At 41.6% G+C, this 19688-nt stretch overlaps 1 protein-coding gene across 1 annotated transcript in view; it reads right to left on the bottom strand.

Annotated features, from left to right (window-relative positions):
• The window catches only part of DOCK2 (dedicator of cytokinesis 2), a 416990-nt gene that overhangs the window by 72047 nt on the left and 325255 nt on the right, over positions 1-19688 (bottom strand). Inside the window, exons 29-30 of the mRNA XM_045501969.1 lie at positions 18934-19028; positions 8419-8497 (exon numbers count right to left, since the gene is read on the bottom strand). Of these exons, the coding sequence (XP_045357925.1) occupies positions 8419-8497; positions 18934-19028 (174 nt within the window). The remainder of the gene's footprint in view (positions 1-8418; positions 8498-18933; positions 19029-19688) is intronic.

Below are 19688 nucleotides of genomic sequence, written 5' to 3' on the forward strand. Positions count from 1 at the left end.
CCCTACCCCCATGGGGCTCACATTCTGTGGGCAGAAAAAGTTTTTCTTTTTTGAAATTTATCTCCCAGGGTCCAAAAGACCAAGCCGCTCCTGGAGTACAAAGAAGCAAACTACTGGCTTGTGGAGTCCATCAAGTCAACTCTCCACACAGAGACCAGAGGATCTTCTTAAAACAAGGTGGGTTCAAAAAAAAAAAAAAAAACCAAGGTGGGTTCTATCACTCCCTTCCTCAACATCCTTCAAAGACTTCCCATAAGAATCACATCTCAAGCTCTCTTGTTTCCGTAGTAACACTGCTTATCCAAACACACTATACAGGTCAGTTTTCCCGGCCACTCTGGCTGTCCTTCCTCCTGGTGCCCCCATGACTTGCAGGTTCTGAAATGTTTTGCTTTGGTCTGCCTAAGCACAGCTAATACCTCCCCCCATTTAAGATCAGATGGAACAACAATCCAAGGAAACAGAAAACCCGGTCAAAGGGCATGGAAAGTGTTATTTTGAAGGTGATAAATTCCTGATTTCAGGAAATTTCCATAAGAATAATTAGGGCACAATAAGAACAAAGATAGGACAAAGTAAGTTGAATTGCTATTACTTTCAAAAACCATTCCAGAAGTGTCCCCTCAACACATCTGGAACACACAGACACGTCAAATCTAGAGCCTCTTGCTAGCCTCTGTCCTGACTTAGTCCTTCAAAAATGTTTTCTCTGCCACCCCATTCCTGTTATATATAATCCATATACCATAACATTCACTTTTTAGAGTATAGAATTCAATAGTTTTCAGTATATTCACAAAAGGTAATACAACCATCCCCACTATTAGCAGTCATTCCCCATTCTTGTCTCCCCCTTAGCCCCTGGAAATCACTAATCTACTTTCTGTCCCTGTGGATTTGCTCAATCTGACATTTCATAGAAAGGGAATAATAAAATATGTAACCTTTCATGTCTGGCTTCTTTCACTAAGCATAATGTTTTTCAAGGTTCATCTGTGCTGTCACATGTATCAGTACTTCACTTATTTTTACTGCTGAATACTAATTTATCATATGGATATACCACATTTTACTTATCCATTCATCCATTGACTGATATTTGTGTTGTTGCCACATTTTGGCTATTATGAATAATGTATCTATGAATTTCTACATACAAGTGTTTGCGTGGATGTATGTTTTCAATTCTGTGGGGTACATGCTTAGAAGTGAACCTGATTTTCCTTTGTCTTCCCTCCTTGAAGATCTTTGTGGGTTATGAGATCATAGATCCTATGCCTCTTTTTTCTTAGTAGATCAGAAATGTGCCCCTAAGTATCTCATCCACAGGCCCAGCCCAGTTTTGCCCAGAGAGCTATGTGGAACCAATTTTGGAACTGAGGGAAGTCTGTCATGGTGAGTGGCTCTATGCAATAACCTGAGAGGTGAGCAGTGGCCAAAGCAGACATTTCTGGGTGCTCATAATGCCTCTGCTCTGGACCTTCCTTGTCTTTTGTTCCTAAAGAACCAGGACAAAATGCAATAACATGGCTTTTCAGGCCTCACTCAATTTCCAGTGTTTTCTCCCTCAATAAAGTGACTATTCCAAGGGGGCTGATCTGCTCAGACTCCATAGACACAACATGAGCATCTTGGCCTCCTTGGCTTGGCTCACCTATTGCACCTAAGTTCTATTCTTTCATCAAAGCCCCGCTCAAGACCCACTTCTTTCACAAAGCCTTCTCAGATGGCACATTGGGTCTGCTCAACCCTTCCGAATCTGAGTAGCTCTTAGTATGTGCAACCACAGATTTGGGTCTACTGTTCTACACCTACCCTTGTGCTCCACTCACATTCCATGACAATATCATCCAGTGGTAGTGAAGAAAATACAAGCATCAGTGTCTCATGGACTACGATGTGAATACCAGTTCTATCTCTTACTAGCTGGGTTGCCTTTAGCTACTTATTTGACTTCTGAACCTCATTTTCCTTACCTGTAAAATGGAAGAAAATAATGGTAACTACCAGAATGGATTGTTGTTAAGTGCTAGGTATCAACTGATGAATGGATAAAGAAATTGTGGTTTATATACACAATGGAATACTACTTGGCAATGAGAAAGAATGAAATATGGCCTTTTGTAGCAATGTGGATGGAACTGGAGAGTGTTATGCTAAGTGAAATAAGTCATACAGAGAAAGACAGATACCATATGTTTTCACTCTTATGTGGATCCTGAGAAACTGAAGACCATGGGGGAGGGGAAGGGGAAAAAAAGTTAGAGAGGGAGGGAGCCAAACCATAAGAAACTCTTAAAAACTGAGAACAAACTGAGGGTTGATGGGGGGTGGGAGGGTGGAGAGGGTAGGTGATGGGTATTGAGGAGGGCACCTGTTGGGATGAGCACTGGGTGTTGTATGGAAACCAATTTGACAATAAATTTCATAATAAGTAAAGTGAAATAAAATAAAATAAAATAAAATAAAATAAAATAAAACGCACATGAAATCATCCACCACAGGCTTGGCACATGTCAAGTGCTCAGTAAATGGAGTGGTGGCATTGTCCATGGTGCTAGTCATAGATTATTTGTCTGTCCTGTCTTTCCAAATGTAAGCTCCACAAGCACCAAGGATCTTGTCTTCTACTTATGTGTATCCCTAATGCCATATTCAGCACAATGGCTTAAATGTAGCTGGGTGCTAGAAAATATTTATTTATTGATCACCATATTGTTAGAAAAATTCTCCCATTGTTTCAAAAGGTTCTAGATTTTTCTTTCCTCCCTGCTCCAAACTGCCTGGTGGCATGTCTATTAAGTACCCAGCTCAGCTGGCTCAGGCAAACCACAGAGGCTTTAGTCAAACATATGGATCTTTCTTCCCTGGGGAAGAGTTGAGGTGGCTTCTGATCGGAAATTTAATATTTTGAAATAATAGGACAATAGAAAGTTAGAACTAGAATAAATTTAAGGGTCATCTGGTTGAACTCCCTTATTTCACAGATGTAAGTAAACAGTGAGATCCACATAAATGACCACCCAAAGTCATACTGCTAGCGGGTATAACTAGAATTTAGTTACTTTCAATTAACTCTCAAAAAATTATAAGTGTAATATACACATGGCAAAAAAAATGGTATAAAAGATTAAATGATAAAAAGTAATTTTCCATACTACTTGGACCCTAGTCTAATTCCTCAGAAGAAAAAATTTTTAACACTTTCCTGGATATCCTAAAAATTTTTTTATGTATAAACAAACATGTATAGACATTTTTTTTAAAAAAGTAGTCTGCTGTACTTTGCTTTTTTCTCTCATCAATATTTCTTGCCTATGTTTCCACATTAGCCTGTACAGATCTACTTCTGTCTCTTTTATTGCTGTATGGTATTCTTCTATAAGTATACACTTTAATTTTAACCAAGTACCTGTTTATAGGCATTCAGATTAACTCCAACTTTTTTTTCTTTAGCAGCAGTGCTGTAATCAACATTTTGTTTATACATCTTTATTCATGAGAGACTATAATGTAGTAAACATTCTGAGATCTGGAACTGTTAAGAGACAAGGTCTACATAGATTTTGTTGTTTGTTGTCTTTGTTGTTTGTTTTAATAGACACTGTAAGGTTGCCTTCCAGGGTTCCACTCCAGTTATCAGCTCCATTTTCATGGGCAAGTTGCCCTACCTCTCTGAGGCTCAGTTTCCTCATCTGGAAAGACGAAGCTAATAGTATGTAAAGGGAGGTAATTATAAGGGCCAAATGAGGAAATCACTGCCTAGAAAACTCCTACTTCATCTTGCAATCCCAGTTCAAAAATCACTTCCTAAGTGGGCATTGGTGATATAATGGTGAGCATAGCTGCCTTCCAAATATCACTTCCTGGGGAAGCCTTCCCAATGTGCCCTGTCTAAAGCAGATCCACCCATTCACCTTCATTGCACCCTATTCACAGGATTTTTGACATGTTTTAAGTTGAACTTATTTATTTCCTGTCTCTTCTAATGGATGTGAGCATCCTGCAGGCAAGAACCCCCTCTTTTTATTCACTGTTGAATATCCAATATCCAGTGTTGTGTCTAACCCAGCACATGCTCAGGAAATATTTGTTGAGCGAGTTCATTAATGAGCCCAGCACTCCCTGTGCATTCTTGTTAATTTGGGAATTTGGGAGTGATTTTGGGAGTAAAAGCCTCCAATCATGGATTCAGGTTAGGAACATCATGTCAGAGGTAGTCTAGAGTCCTCAAGCTGAAGCAGGTATGGCCAAAGAAGCTATCCCCAAGCATGCGACCATCTTTTGGTGTGGGGAAGTTGTCCCACCAGGATCTTCCCTGGGTGGGAAGTACTCTGGGGGGGGGGGGTACAGTGGGCCTCTTCAAGCCTTCAATGGGTGCTCTCCATGTGTGTGTATACTCTCTCACACTTTTTTTTTTTCCATTACTAGTTACATTGCCTTTATAAAGACCAAGCCTGCTTTTAGTCCTTCACTAATGACTGGGAGTATCCTTTTCATTTCATAGGGTCTACAGTACAGGTTCAAAAATGATCCCAAGGTGATTTGGTGCCCAGAAGCTGATCCAGAAATGCCTCAAGGCCAAGGCTGGAATTACCAAATGCAGAGCCAATTACAGTTTCCCCAAGTAGAGAGAATGTTCTTAGTAGTAATCAGACAGCTGCCTAAGAGAGAAACAATCTTCCTAGGGCCAAAGAGCACATCTGAAGTGTAGCCACGGATTCCTGGCCAATCAGAGTACCCAACATGGAGAATCTAATCCCACAGCCAATCATTGTAGAGCTCTCTATCCCAGATTCCAGCAAGAGCTAACTAGGGCAGACAGTGTTTCTGAAGCTAAATAGAGCTGTCTCCTAGATTTGAAAGGCACTCTGTTTTTAAGAGACAGTGCAGAAGAGTGGAAAGGGCCTGGGACTTGCACACAGGACTGGAATTGAATTCCAGCAGCTCCTGCTTAGCGGCTAGATGACCTTTAACAGAAAAGTCAACCACTTCTCTGAAGCTCAGTATATTCACCAGTAAACTGGGTATATCCCAACCTAACAGCGTTATGGTGAGGATAAAAATGGCCTAAGTAGATGCTTAATAAAAGTTAGTCATCTTTGGGGCACCTGTGTGGCTCAGTCAGTTAAGCATCCAACTCTTGACTTCAGGCCATGGTCTCACGATTTGTGGGATTGAGCCCCACGTTGGGCTCTGTGCTGGTGGTGAAGCCTGCTTGGGATTCTTTCTCTCCCTCTCTCTCTGCCTCTCTTGCACATTTTCTCTCTCTCCCTCTCTCTCAAAAATAAATATATAAACTAAAAAAAAAAGTTAGTCATCTTCAAAAGCTTGGATGCTAGAAGATGGATTTACAGCCTACTATATGACTCTAAGATCCTTGAGGGCAGAGCAGTGCTCTGCTCTGCTTCTGAGTTCCTCATAATGTGTTGCAGTAGTCCTGGACCCATGAGAATTGCTCTTAAACAGAATTCCTTGCCAAGTTGAATTTGAAATCCTCCCTTGGTCTTCCCTGACCATTCAAATGCATCTAAATGCCAAGGCCCAGCCTCCTGAACAGGGCTTGGGAATGCAAATTATTTTAGCCTCAGGCAGAAAACATAATTTCTATAATTCCCAGGTCTTGTCACCCACAGAGTGGCACCCACAGAGCTTCTTGCTTTTTGCCCTTTGTATCATAAAACCGCAGTTCCAGAAAAGATATTAGAGATAATCTCATTGCACCTACCCCTCCTCTGGACAGTGGCTGCCAAGGCCAGCAGCGCTTAGTGATGGATGCTGTTCCTGCTGATATTAAATGCATAATTAATGAAACCATAAGAAGGAAACAAGGCATGTTCCAGGCAGGGTACAGAGAACAAATCCATTCTCGCACGGGGTGAGGAGAAGGTAGGAGAACAAAGATAAGGTTGAAAAATGATCCTGTTCTTGAATACTTTTTAACAAATATCTATGGAAGTCTCATTAGGAAAAGAGACTTATTTCATTCTGTAATGTTGGCCATTTTTCTGTTTTATGAAACCCTGTGGGTATGACAGCCCTAGGCAATGTGTGGGACTGGAAAGATGCCTTCCCACTATCCTGTTTACCAAGGACTGACATTGAGTTCCTAGATTTGACATATTTTAGGACCATCACGTCAAAATGATGACCATTATCATAATAAGCTAACATTGTATTAAATTGCTACCATGTTCCTGGTAGTGTTCTAAGTGCTTTACATGAATTAGTTCACTTAATCGCCTCAAAAATCCAATGAGGCAGCTATTATTAGTATTTTAATTTGATATTGAAGAGACTGAGGCACAGAGGAGTGAAGTAATTTGCCTAAAGTCACACAGCTCATAAGCTCAAACCTTCTATGTATGAAATCCCCACTTCTCTGGGCATCTCTCAGATGCAGATTCTTTTTCAGGAAAACAGGATAAGACCTAAAATAATGGCATGAGGGACAGGAGCTGCACTTCTCTTGGAAAGTATCCCCTAAGGCCATGGAGGAGAGCCAGAGTCAGGGAAACCAGGTCTGAGGCTGTCATTGCCACCACCCACGGAAAGAGATGGACGGACTAGCTGGCAGTTCTATGGCCTAAACACTGCCTCACTGCTGGCCTCTAGGTATGTTACTCCAAGCTGCCCCTCCAAAAAAGCAATGACCTTATTAGCTTCCTGGAACACACTCGTACCTGAAGCCTGCAGGCATCTGGTTCACATTTGGAAGGGAATCAAACACTTCTCCTGATTCAAAACAGCCAAAGTGACATGTTTTGTTTCCATGTCAGAGATTTATAACTCTCAGCCAGAACCTCTCCATGAACCCAGTGCGGGGGTGACTCCCTATCTAGCACATGACTGTGGTGATCTGCAGCTGTGATGTCAGCCACTGCCGTGCTTTGGGCCCAACTCCTCGCTGACATGCTGTGACACTTCAGGCTATCTGCTTATCACCTCTGAGTCTCAGTTCCCACATCCTTCCAGCAGAAAAAGTACTAGTAAGAGTAACTAACTTGTAGTGTAGTGGTAAGGGCTGAGAAAGATAATGCCCATAGAATGCTTCCCATGAGATCTGCACATGTAAGCCATCAGAAAATGGCAGCCACTCTTTTTATCATCATTATCATAATAGCTCAGTTGCCTAATTTGAATGCAAGGTAGTGGGAGAGAATCTTATTCAAAGATAATGTTTATTAAATACTTATAGGATAATGCTTTCCAACAGAGTGGACCTCGTAGCCCTCCACCCAGGCATCATCTCCCCAAGGAGGCCTACTATGCATTGGGCACAGAGCGTAGAGTCTGTAAGTATAAGGTCTTTACACTCATGAAGCTTACACTTTACTGGAGGAAAGAGAAAAAAAATGTGCATGTAGACAAATAAGAAAGATAATTTCAAATAACATTTAGTGCTATGAAGAGACTACAACAGGCTAAGTGGTAATACATAAAAACCATGGGATCAGCGGGGAACCCTCAAAGGGGCTCAGTCAGGGGAGAAAGCATTTGAATGGAGACTGGTGAAACCTTACAGTGAATTCTCCCAGCAAGCCCCCTGACACATTCCAATTCTGCAAAAACCCTATGAAACAGAAAGAGTAGGTATTATGAACTTTTTACAGATGAGCCAACTGAGGCATGGAGACAGCCCAGGCCTTGTCTGAAGCTGCACATCTAGTCATAGGCCAAAGCCCAGCTAAGAAATGAACACCCTAGATGAGCAGGCAGAAAATACCATTGCCTCAGCTCACCGGCTACTTGCTAAACTTGCACTGCAAGAGATCCTGGGGGTCAGGGGTTTCCCCAGAGGAGGGAACCCCTTTCAGGGACCTTCTCTCTCACATCTCCAGCCAGAGGTAGCAATCTGGACTTTTCCCCAAGGCTTTGAGGAATTGTCTCTTCTTGCCTACGCCTTGAGCAGATGTGGCACTCTGCTTGCCCCAGGGATGTGTTTTGAGACCCTCACATCTCACAGAGGCCCCAGGGATTGTCTGAACCCAAAAAGTGACTTCTGAAGGAATCATGAAATGTACTGTGAGCTTTATGAGCTTTATTTTTCAGTGTGAGTGGCTGCTTTTCTAGGCTCCGGTGAATAGAAAACTACAAGAATGTGATACATTTCTAAAAGGTGGTACCCACTCTGACAATGGATGAACGCAAATCTCCTCTTTAGCATAAGATACATTATACAGTCACATTTGCATATGCTGCTCAGTTAATGACTATTTAATCAAGGGCCTGGTTCTAAACCCTCAGCTTCAATCAAGGGCCTGGTTCCCTCCTTGCCCACACCCGTCTGTGGAAACCCCCAGAGGCACTGGCATACCTTATGTGTGCTTCGAGATGTGTTTGATGTAGCAATCAGCCCAAGATGCTAGAGCCACCTTGCCAGGGCACTCCAAGCACACCATGGTGCCTCACACTCACCTGGAACTCAAAGTTTGTGTGTTCCAGGAACTTCTGATTCATGGTTTCTGCAAACTTGTTGATCGCTCTCAGGAAGACCCTGGAAGAGGGGAGAAGGTCACTAGGCCATCTCAGCATGCTAGGTCAAGCATCCCTCCCCATCTTCCAGACCAAAGTTCCCTCAGGGAGGGGCTCAAAGACCCAAAGAAGAGGTCAGCTGACCCACCTGCTCATACAGTAGACCTGGGGCCATGTTTGCAAGAACTTAAGAACTAACCATTTGACTTCCCTAGAAAATGTGCATTATTTTTTGTTTAAACTATTACAAGCTTATGCAAGAAAATTTATGCTATCCAGAAAGACAGAAATTGCCTCCTCCACAACAAACAAGCAAACAAAAAAACCACCAAATTTTATCACCTAGAGAAAACCATCCTTGAGATTCTGATGAACGTTATGTTCAAAGGTCTCCCTAGATGTATACACATGAGTGGTATTTGAAAGATATCATTTTGATAAATAGGGCTAAAGCTGTTTCACAGCTTGTCTTTTTTACTCAGCAATAAATAGTGTGTTCCTTTCGTGCCAATGAATGCAGATATACATCATGCCTTTTAATCACTGAAGAGCATGCCATTGTATGGATGTGTCATGGTTTATGTAATCAGTCATTTAGTGATGATCCTAGATGCTCAGCTCTTACAGTGTTTCAGTGATCGCTCTTTATGTATGCCTTGCACCTCCTATATATACCTCTTTTCCAGTCTTCTTCTTGAAGTGGGAATACTTAGCAAATGTTATGCCCACTTAACATTTTGGTACCTGTTGTCAAATTGTGTTTCTCCTTAAATGTCTTCCCATCCATCTCTTCCTTCCCTTCCTCCTACCAAGCCCCACTGACTGGTCATTCAGCCTCCCATCTCTTGCCTCTTCAGTATCAAGAATACTTTGCCCAATGGACAGCTCCAGTCATGTTAATCACCCATTTCAGTGACTGGCCACTGTCCACAAGATAAGCCCAAACTCTTTCTCTTGACAGTCAATGGCCTTCATGACTGGACCCCATCCTTTCTGGACTAATTTCTCACTGCTATTCTGTGCTTTTTCTTGTTTTCTGATACAAAGCTGCATTCCTCCTTTGTATAGACTACCTCTCTTCTTTTAAATCTCTTTAGGGCAGGGTCTGCTGCATCTTTGTGTCCCCCAAAGGACGGTCATTGCAATTTCTTTTCTCAGAATTCATCATGGTCTAGGATGACTTATTTGTGTGACTCAATAATGCCTGTCTGCTCCACTAGACTTTACTTTCCTTGAAATCAGAGACTCCCTCTGTGATCTCATCTACTCTCCAACCTACTTGCCTTTGCCTCCCAAACTTACATCTTCCTCCCTGGTCTCTCCCTTGAGCTCCAGCTTGCAACCCAGCTCCTTACTCCATAACCCTCACATGGATGGCTAATAGGCATCTCAAACATAATGCCAAAATTTCAACTCCCATTACCTGTAGTCTTCCCAAGTAAGTTAAGAGTAACTCCATTCTTCCAATTGCTCAGTGGGGGAAAAAAAACCTGGAAGCATCTTTGATTTTTTCTCTTTCTCTCATATCCTATACCTGGCCTGTCAGCAAAACCTCTCAGTGTTACTTTCAAAATACACTCATAATTTGACTTCTTTTCATCACCCCATTTCCAGTGACCTCAACCAAACCACCATCATTTCTCTCCTAGATTTCTGCAATAGCCTCCAAACTGCCACATGCCAAACTGTGACCTAGTCTCCATTGTGCATGTGTTTTTGTAAAGTCTTCAAGGAGAGTGGACAGACCTTACCTGTACCACTGTCTAAAATTTTTGATTAACAGTGAATAATCAATAACTACTTATCCATTGAATGTCTGGTCCAGGGAAAATGCCTATTTGGCTTACCTGAGACACAATAAGATGCCAGTAAAGAAAGTATTAATTAGAAGGTTATTGCTTTGGGTAATGATTTTTGCTCAGGAAGCTCTGAGAGACTGTATATAGCATACCTGCACATCAGAGGTATCCCCTCCCAAGGATGAGGAACCTGGGCTATTTATTTACTATTGCCAGCCCCTCACAAGGTGAAAATTACTCCTGAGGACATTAAGTCCCTAGCACTTCTGGCTTGCCTTGCAGATGGACTGATCTCTCTCTTGCAGCCAGAGAAAGTCCAGAGAATGAAAGAAGTAGGAAGCTGTCAGGATGTGTGGTGAATGTCCACCAAAGCTACAGGTATACTCTGGATGGGCCAAGAGTGTGGGCAGGGCAATTATAGCATGTGCTACATTGGGCATTCCTTGTAAAGAACCTGAGCCAGGTGTTCATCGAGCCCTTAAATGTTTGTTGAACAAAGAAGACAGTGCAGCCTAGTATCAGGATCCCAAGATTTGTATACCCCCCCCCCAACACACACATACACGCACAGCTGGATGTGGTTTCTGGCTTTGCCACTTGCCCCTGTGTGGATTTGGGACATCTGTTAATATCACTTTGACATCTCAGCTTCCATGCTTGTGAAATACCAACAATGTAACCGCTTTCACAGGGTTGCTGCAGGCTTCAATGGCAAAAACATGGCAAGGGTGGAGCATGGTGCCTGACACCATGGTAACGACAGTAAGAGAGCAGCCGTGGCCACTTCAGACCCTTTGCATGGCTTCGTTCTTCTTCTGAGGTCAGGGACTGACAGCAAAATGGGCAGACAGGACAAGTTGCAACCAGTAACCAGTTCTGAGGTAGGCAGGATCACACAAAGACAAAACAATGAAAGTTTCACAAAATCCTCCCCATATCAGGATGTCAGAAAGTGAGATTTCTTTGGTTTTTCTCTTCTGTCATTTGCTAATATGCTTTTGAAAAATATCTATATTTTCTCCTTTAAGATTAGTATCTGATTCCCCAGAGGGAAATGCATTGAGTGGCTGTCATGTTATAAACTTCTTGGAATCTGTAATGTGATCCCAAAATGAGGGGTTTTACAAATTCTCAGAAGCAACAAAGCTATTAGTAGTAGTCAGTAATAGTTACTATTCTGATTGTCAGCCTAAATCTGTCTCTGGTTCTCAAAGGCCAGTTGAATGACCAGGAATTGATCAACACTCTGTGTTAATGGTGGATACTGATAGCAGATAAGGGCTGGGGGCAGTAAGTCAAGGTTCTTCCCTCTCTCTGGATTCTTCCACAGCTACCCACTGGGAATCATAATATCACTTAACTTTGGTTTCTCATGTATGGGTTTGGAAAAGTTATGTCTTTTGGTTTCTCTTTAAAAATAACTATACTTAAATCCTAAGCACTAATATGGTGAAGTAGATTGGAATTAAAACATACTCAACTATCTCTGTTACTCTCTACAATGAACTTGAATTGTTGAAAACAAAGTTCATGATCAAATCTCAACCTAACACTTCCTGCAACTCATTTGCAATGCTTAGCAGGATCTATAAAATCAATAATAATCAGAGCCACAGTTACCAGTAATGGGCAGGGCTCTCTGCTAAGTACTTAGCATGGATTCTTTCTGTGTTTCTGTTTTTCTTTTTTAGTTCTCACATTAATTCTCTCAGTTAGATGTTGTTTCCATTTTAGAGATACGAGTTTAGGTAACTTTCCTAATAACCCAGACAATACATGTGAAACCGGGATTTAAACAGAGGTACAATGCCTTCACATCCTAGGTATTTAACCACTATGCTATTCTGTCCATAAGAAAACCTCTTAATTCTGTTCAACAGGAGCTATGAGTTCACCTTATTAATAATAGCAACTACAGAAGTACAGGTATTCATGTACCCTGTGCTAAGTACTCTAACAGACACTCTTTCACGTAATTCTACAAACTGAGGTATGAGCCAATGTTACACCCATTTAACAGAAGAAGAAACTGAATATTGGAAAAATAAAATGATCTCCCCACATTCACACGGCACATAAGCAACAGAGTCCAAACCCAATCTCAGGGTTGTCTCTCTCTAAAGACTTTGCAATTAACCAGAAGGATATACTGGCTCCCTTGAAGGCCAGCCTGCACAGTCTTTTGGCGCTGGGCATGCTCGAACTCGTGCCTGCCATTCTGCCCAAAGTTCCTATACACTTTGTCCCTATCATCCTGCTGCTCTGCCCACAGCTGCCTGGGCACAAGGCCAACGCTTGACTCAGACAGTCTTCCCTGGGTGGCCAGCAGCCCATGGGTGACCTTATGGGTACCCCGTGGGGGCACCCAGGCCTGAAGTGTAGTTAACTCAAATCCTTTTAGGCAGTCCTATAGCATGACAACCAGGGAGAGTGCAATGACCTACGTCCTGAGTAGAAGCCATGAACAGATGACTCTGAGAGGAAGCAGAAGCTGTAAGAGAGAGAAGTCAGCTGCTGTAAGAAGGAAGAAACTGGCAGAAAGATCCTTGAAGGCACAGTAGGGTCATAATGATGATAGTTAAAATTTAACAAGATATTACTAAGTGTTCTATATGAATTTTCTCAACCAATTTTCACAATATCACTAGGAAGTAGGTGCTATTGGTATTACTTTTATTACATAGACTCCAGCATGTGCTGGAGCAAGTTGATCCCGGGTCAGAGTCCCACTCTGGTCCTCTTCCATGCTGTGGCCTGCAGCTAGCTGCTTGACCTCTGGGAATCTCAACTGCCCCTTATGTGAAATAAGCCATGTAAAGGTTAAATAAGATGTAGTGTATAAAGCTGGTGGCCTAATGCCTCGGCACATAGAAGTCCTCAATAAATGTCAGTCACTGTTGTTGTCATTATTGTTAACAGCCTGGTCACCTGGTAGCTCTGTGGCAGGAGTATCCAAGGCTGAAAACATTCTGATGTGACAACCAACCCACACCCAGAGGTTGTGCTGTGGAAATAAAAGGGTATGCCCTTTCTGGTGAAAACACCCAAGGGAGAGAGAGGGCCTCTCTGAATCCCATTTCCCCTTCCCCCTGCAGTCCATAGGATGCAGTTGATTCTACTGGTTAAAACTTGACAATGGAAAATAAAAGAGCTGGAGAAGGGAGCTCTCACTCCTCCCCTTGAGGCAGTGAGAAATCCATTCTCCCAGAGCCTTTAAGCTGCTTCCCTCACAACACACAAAAGCTCCATGCACCCAAGAGGTTAGAGTGAATCGACAGCTTCCAGCTCAGCGTCAAGGAACGGCTCACCCCGCGGTGCCCCTGACACCGCTCATGTAATCTGGGATTCTAGCGAGCGATGCAGTAGGCTCTTGGGATCTAGACTCCTGCAGCCTGCTGAACACCAGGATTAGTTGTGCTGTGCTGGCTAAAGAACCCATGGAGAGGCCTCCTTCTGGGCAATATGCACTGGAGGAGGCGAGGTCCATAAAAAGGAGCAGGCACTACAAATTAATGTAGGTAGTAGGAAGGGGAAGTGGCAGTCAGTGATTTGTCAGCATCCCGTTGGAGCCACCATATGACTGCTGGGCACTGCCCTACTCAACATCCTACATTTGACTTCTGTGACCCCATTGTGTGCCTCTTATGTGCTTGAGACAATGTTAGACCTTGAAATATGTCACTGATAAAGGTAGACAAGATCTGGTCCAGATTTGCCTTTTCTATGAAATATCTTGGATATTCCCAAACCATAGGAATGTGACAAGGAAAAAAAAATAGCTAACACTTATGAAATGCTTGCCATGTGCCAAACACTGTTCTAATCACTGTGTGTACATTATTTCATTTCATTTTGGCCCTCACAACTGTGATAGGTACTTTTATTAGCCCCATTTTACAGGAGGAAAAACGGAGTCATAGTAATTACATAACTTTGCCCAAGGCCATCTAACTATTAAATGGTAGAGGCAGGATATGGACCCTGGCAGTCATAAATCCTAACTTGTCTGGGTATTCTTTGTGCTCTGAACTCACTGCAGTGACTGCAGCAATTGGTCATATTTCCATGGGCACATTTACTGTCTCACCAACTAGACTGTAAGCCCCCTGCCTTCTGGGACCATGGCACAGGCCCACTCCCTAGCGCCCTGCATAACCAGGACACTCAATAAATATGTGTTGGTTGATTCCATTTAAGATGCTATAGGGATGTGTAAAAACCCCCAACCCCCCTCAAAATGTTGGATTTCCAGCTTGAGGTGCAGATGGAAGGGGAGAAAAGAGATTCCTAGGTATAATTTTGTTAGTTTACAATATTATGAAGAACTTCATCATTTAAAAATTTACCGTATCATGTAAATCAAATCTTCTGAAAGCTGCATCTTACTAAAAAGAAAAAAATGTTCTAACAGAAGGCATTTCTTGCAGTAGACATGTCGCTTTGTCTGCATACACAAACAGTACACACAGCTGAGGAGACATTCAACTCTGGAAAACTCCCTTCTCTCCAACAAGCAGATAAAGAAATTACATATGACTAATACATACACACATAAATCATAAGTGATAACAGAGAAATTATAAAAACAGGTAAGTTTTGTAATATATAAGTAATAAGGAAGGAAGGAAGGAAGGAAATTGTAAAGTACATACTAACCAGCATAGGAAGTAGAAATGATGTTCTGAAAAATCCTAGTCAGGGCTAAGCAATGCTAATGTTCTGTTTGTCCAATTTACATTGAAATCTTTCACTAACTAGTTGCATGACCTTGGACAAGTTACCTCTTTGGGTCTCTTTCAGTTATCTGAGCCACTACGTATGCAGTGAGCACATCTGTACAATGCACTTCATAAAATGAGCCTCACTATTTTACAGGATAAAGCAGTAAAGATAAAGAACACGGACTCTGATCGCATGGCTTATTAGCAGTGCAACACTGTGTGAGTTACTCATCTATCCTCATATGTAATATGTGGACTGTAGTAGTTTACATCATAAATTTGTTGGTAAGAGTAAATAAACTCACACAGATTATAAGATTAAATAAGGTATTCACAGCAGGGGTGGATCTAGGCGCTCGACACATGTTAGCTATCATAACATCACAGCAAATGTAAAAAAGGTGAGAAAATTTCAAGTGCCCCACTGTGGACTGAAGATGAAAGACATCTACTAACTCATCGACATGACTTCAAGGAGAAAAGAGTCATTTTTCTGGTTGACGTTAGGCACATCCTTCTCTAGTCCAAGGCTAAATTTGTTGTCTACACCTGGAGATGGCAATGCTTCTATTCAGTGAGTTTTCTGAGGTCCCACCACTGTGCTGAGGAGTCACTCATTCTATCCTCACAAAAAATACCATGAAATGGAGATTATAATTAATCCCCATTTTACAGATCAGGAAATTGAGAGTCCAAGAGATTAAATGACTTCCCAAGAAATAGAAGTGGCAGAACTAAGAAGTCTGAAACCCAGCTATATATTTTTTTTTTTTAATGTAGAGACTTAAGTACTTAGCTGATCCTTAAGAGATACAAATATTTCTACTTAGGAGACAATTCCACTTCCTTAGATCCTTTAGAAAATCATACTGTAATTTTCTAAGTTTAAAGAAACCAAGGATTATGGTATCATCTCTTGGGGCCTGTCCCCAAAAAAGACTAAAGTGCATAGCTCGCTGGCACTGCAGGAGGGGACATTCCTCCAGACTCTTCCACATGCTTCCTCTAAGATGACTGTAGATGACGCAGAAGGAATTGCTCGCCTGGTCAGGGCTCCAGCCTCTCTGGGCTTCCATCATCCTGACCCTGTAATGGCAGATGTCTGTGCATTTATTTGCCTATCTATCATCCATTTCTCCTGCTGGTAATAACACCTAGATGTTTCCTTTGGGTAACTATTCCCCCTACCTCCCCTTTTGCTCCCAGGCTTTGTGGTTTGGATAGAACTAACCATAGCCTCCCAAGTTGCAAGGTGAGTCACGTGACCCAAGCTTGATGAAACAGCAAATTTCATTTTCCTGTCCACAGAAGTTTATAAATGGGCATGTAGCCTAAGCCAGAACTCTGAATATTAGCCTGGGGACTCTTGTTATACCTATTGAAGAAGAGGCCTTTTCTTTTTAGTGGGGTTGCTAATTCAAGACATATATCTGGAATTTCTAGAGCCCATTTCCTCCACCACAAAGAGAGTATCTACTTGAGAATGAAGCCAACAGAGAAAAGAGCAAAGATAGAGACACAGATTTCCTACAACACTATTTGAGCACCTAGATACATCTATGTCTGAAGTCATAACTCTGAGATTTTTCAGTTGTCTGAACTAATAAACTTGACTCTCCTTTAACTTAGGCAAATTTAAACTAGATTTCTTTAAAAATTCTAATCAGTAAGTACTCACTGGATACACAGAGTTCATTATATGTATTTATGAATGTCAGGCTCTGCGGTAGGAGCTGGAAACACAGAGATAAATTAGATATAGTGCTTGCCTTCAAGAAGTCCATTCTTTAGTGACAGAAACAGTCATGTGAAGAGATAATTATAGTACAGTAGAATAAGTGCCATAATATGGGCATGTATAGAAACACAAAGAAAAGAACACATTCTCCTACCATGACAAGAGTTCTAGAAGCATCCACAAAGGAGAGATTATAGTGTCAAGAATTTGAAGGATACTTTCATGCTGAGTTTGGCCTACAAGGGAGGAAAGCAATAGTTTATGAGAAGTCACAGAAGAATAAAATGGTAGATAACAGTGAATAGTTGAATGTATCTAAAGTAAAGGGTGAGTTGAAGATGACTCATGTGGGTGCTCCATGTATTTTGGCAAAGCCTGAAGACATTATTGACCAGCTGGCAGACAGTAAGAGGATTCACATACAGCTTAAGAGCTGGCTACTACCATAATATGAGATGACTGAACATTGACATAAGGTACTATCAGCTACATAATTTGTTGAGCTCAGTACACAATGAAAATGTGAATCTCCTTGTCGAAAAATTACTAAGAATTTCAAGATGATAAAGAGAGGGCATTACCCCAAGTATGGGGACTTTTATAGTGCAGGGTGGTAAGCAACTGCACAAGTTGCAGACCCAGAAAGCTGGCCCTGACATAGAGCTAGAAATGGACCTGCCTCTGATCTGTGATGTGGCCTGGGTCTAATTCCCACCAACACTTTAATCATTGCAAAGCCTGACTCCCATCTGTGCAATGTGAACAGGGAGAATCAGGGCAAGGTTAGCTCAGAATGAGAATTCTGACATTTTATTGCTGGGGTGATTTTCCTCCTCCCAACATAAGCTCTGATGCACAGACGTACTTTCTTCTGCCTTGAGAAACCTCTTCTTCCCTTCACCAGCCCCTAAAGCTGGCCCCAAGAGCACTGTGGCTAAGTGTGTCTATCAAGTCACACGGCTAGACACTTAGGCATCCAATTAGTAGAAGAACATCTTTTCAGAGGACAGAAAGGTAAGGGATGAGGGTCACCCGGGACTGGAGTCAGCTATGAGGCATACACGAGATAGAAATTCTCAGACAGTATCCAATGACAAAATTATTAATAAGTAAATGTTTAGAATCTTTCCTCCTTGCCTCCCATTAAGGAGAATTCTGCATCTGCCTCTTCAACTTCTCTTTTTCTTTCACCCTCTAGGGATATTCCCATTTGCCAGTCAATTCTTGGTTTTGCGATATGGAACAAGGGCAATAGGTAGAGACAGACAACAGTGTAGAGTGAAGGCCTTTCATTGGGTGGATTTAAAATAAATACACAAAGCCAAAGGGAAGTAAGTGAGGGGAAAAAAGGGGAAGGGGCCAAGAGGATCCAATTTTAAAGGGGTTTGTGGAGAAGGACTGAGAATAAGATTCTAAGAGAAACTTGAATAAAGCATAGGATGTGAGAGATACTGAGAACCACAGAAATGGAGAAAGGGAATAGCAGAAAGTATTGTTGAGTCTTAGCATTTGAATTTCATTTGGATGAGATGATACTATTTGAGAGATAATTACTTTTCTTTAATGTTGTGCTGGGTTATGTGGGATCTGAATTATACTTGGGTTATACTGGTATCCTATGAGATGTTAATAGAAATTATATACACACAGAGAAGCATACATATATGAACACCAAACGATTCCACTAACAAATAAATTTGTGAAATTCTGTATCCTAAATCCTCCAGAGAATTCCATGAGCATACTGAAGGCTCTAGGAAGTCCTACAGCACAGAAATCCTTTCAAAGCTATTTAATCCAATGCTTCCTAAATTTGTTTTACTCTGTGTCACAAAATATATTTTATTATTTTGAATAAATGTTAAAATAATATAATTTTAATAAGGCTGACCTTAAGGTCTACTGTCTCGAGAGTTTAGGGAAGACTTCACAAAGCATGTTACTTTAACTGGTATTTGAAGAATGGAGAAGGTGGGGGGTAGCCAGCTCAGTATATAAAAAAAGCATGAGGACTAAAACATTTAAAAAAAAAAAAAGAAGGTTCAAGATTGGTGTGGAACTCCTTGGGGTTTAAAAGTAGAAAGACTCTGCTACACTTTTTATTTTCACCAGGGAAAAGGTATCCCCACCTTGTCTCTATGAGTGCTCTTTAAAATGATCGCTGGGGTGAGGTAGCTGTTAGGAATGAGGGACAGCTCACCTGTTCTGAACCATACTCATGGCCATCCAATCTACAGGATACACATTTTTCCCAATGAGGTCCTTGAACATGATGAAGGTCTCCATCAAGAAGTCCTGAAATTGTAAAGCGAAACACACCCATCATCTTCTTTTGTAGGAACTCACTAGAAGTGCCCAGTGCTGTTTACGTTTTTTCTTTATTATTTTTTGGAGGGGCAGAAAAGGAAAGGGCACAGCCTTTCAAATAAGTCCAAAGAAACCAATAGCGGTGGATTTTTAAGTGGAAGCTTCAAGTTAGTTACCAGGAGACTGTTTCACAAATACAAGTGGAATGTGAATATGGAAAGTGAAAACACTCTCAAAACAAAGCACTAGCAATTCTGTCTTTGGGAAGAAAGAAGTAAATGCATTTATTGATGTTGCAATTTTATAATCATCTTCCCAGATATGTATTTAATACGGAAATACTCTATACTTTGTGAAGGCATCTCAGGTCATTTAGCAAACAATTATAAACACAACCATCTAATTATCAGTAGTATAAACACAGCTCATTCATATGTCACAGATACATCCATGGGCACATTAGAGGAAACAGCCCAGGGACTCTCTTCCTCTCATTTGAAGAGGCTCAGAGTGGATCTCAACACACCCCATCAGATATTGATTGAAGCAGGCCAAGATTCTGCTCCATCTTTGGAGAATACAAATTCAAGACAAGTCCAAATGGCAAAGACCAGGACCACTGTCATGTGGACACTCCTAAGCTTGAGG

Source organism: Leopardus geoffroyi, chromosome A1, assembly GCF_018350155.1.
Source record: "Leopardus geoffroyi isolate Oge1 chromosome A1, O.geoffroyi_Oge1_pat1.0, whole genome shotgun sequence".
NCBI classification, from domain to species: Eukaryota; Metazoa; Chordata; class Mammalia; order Carnivora; family Felidae; genus Leopardus; species Leopardus geoffroyi.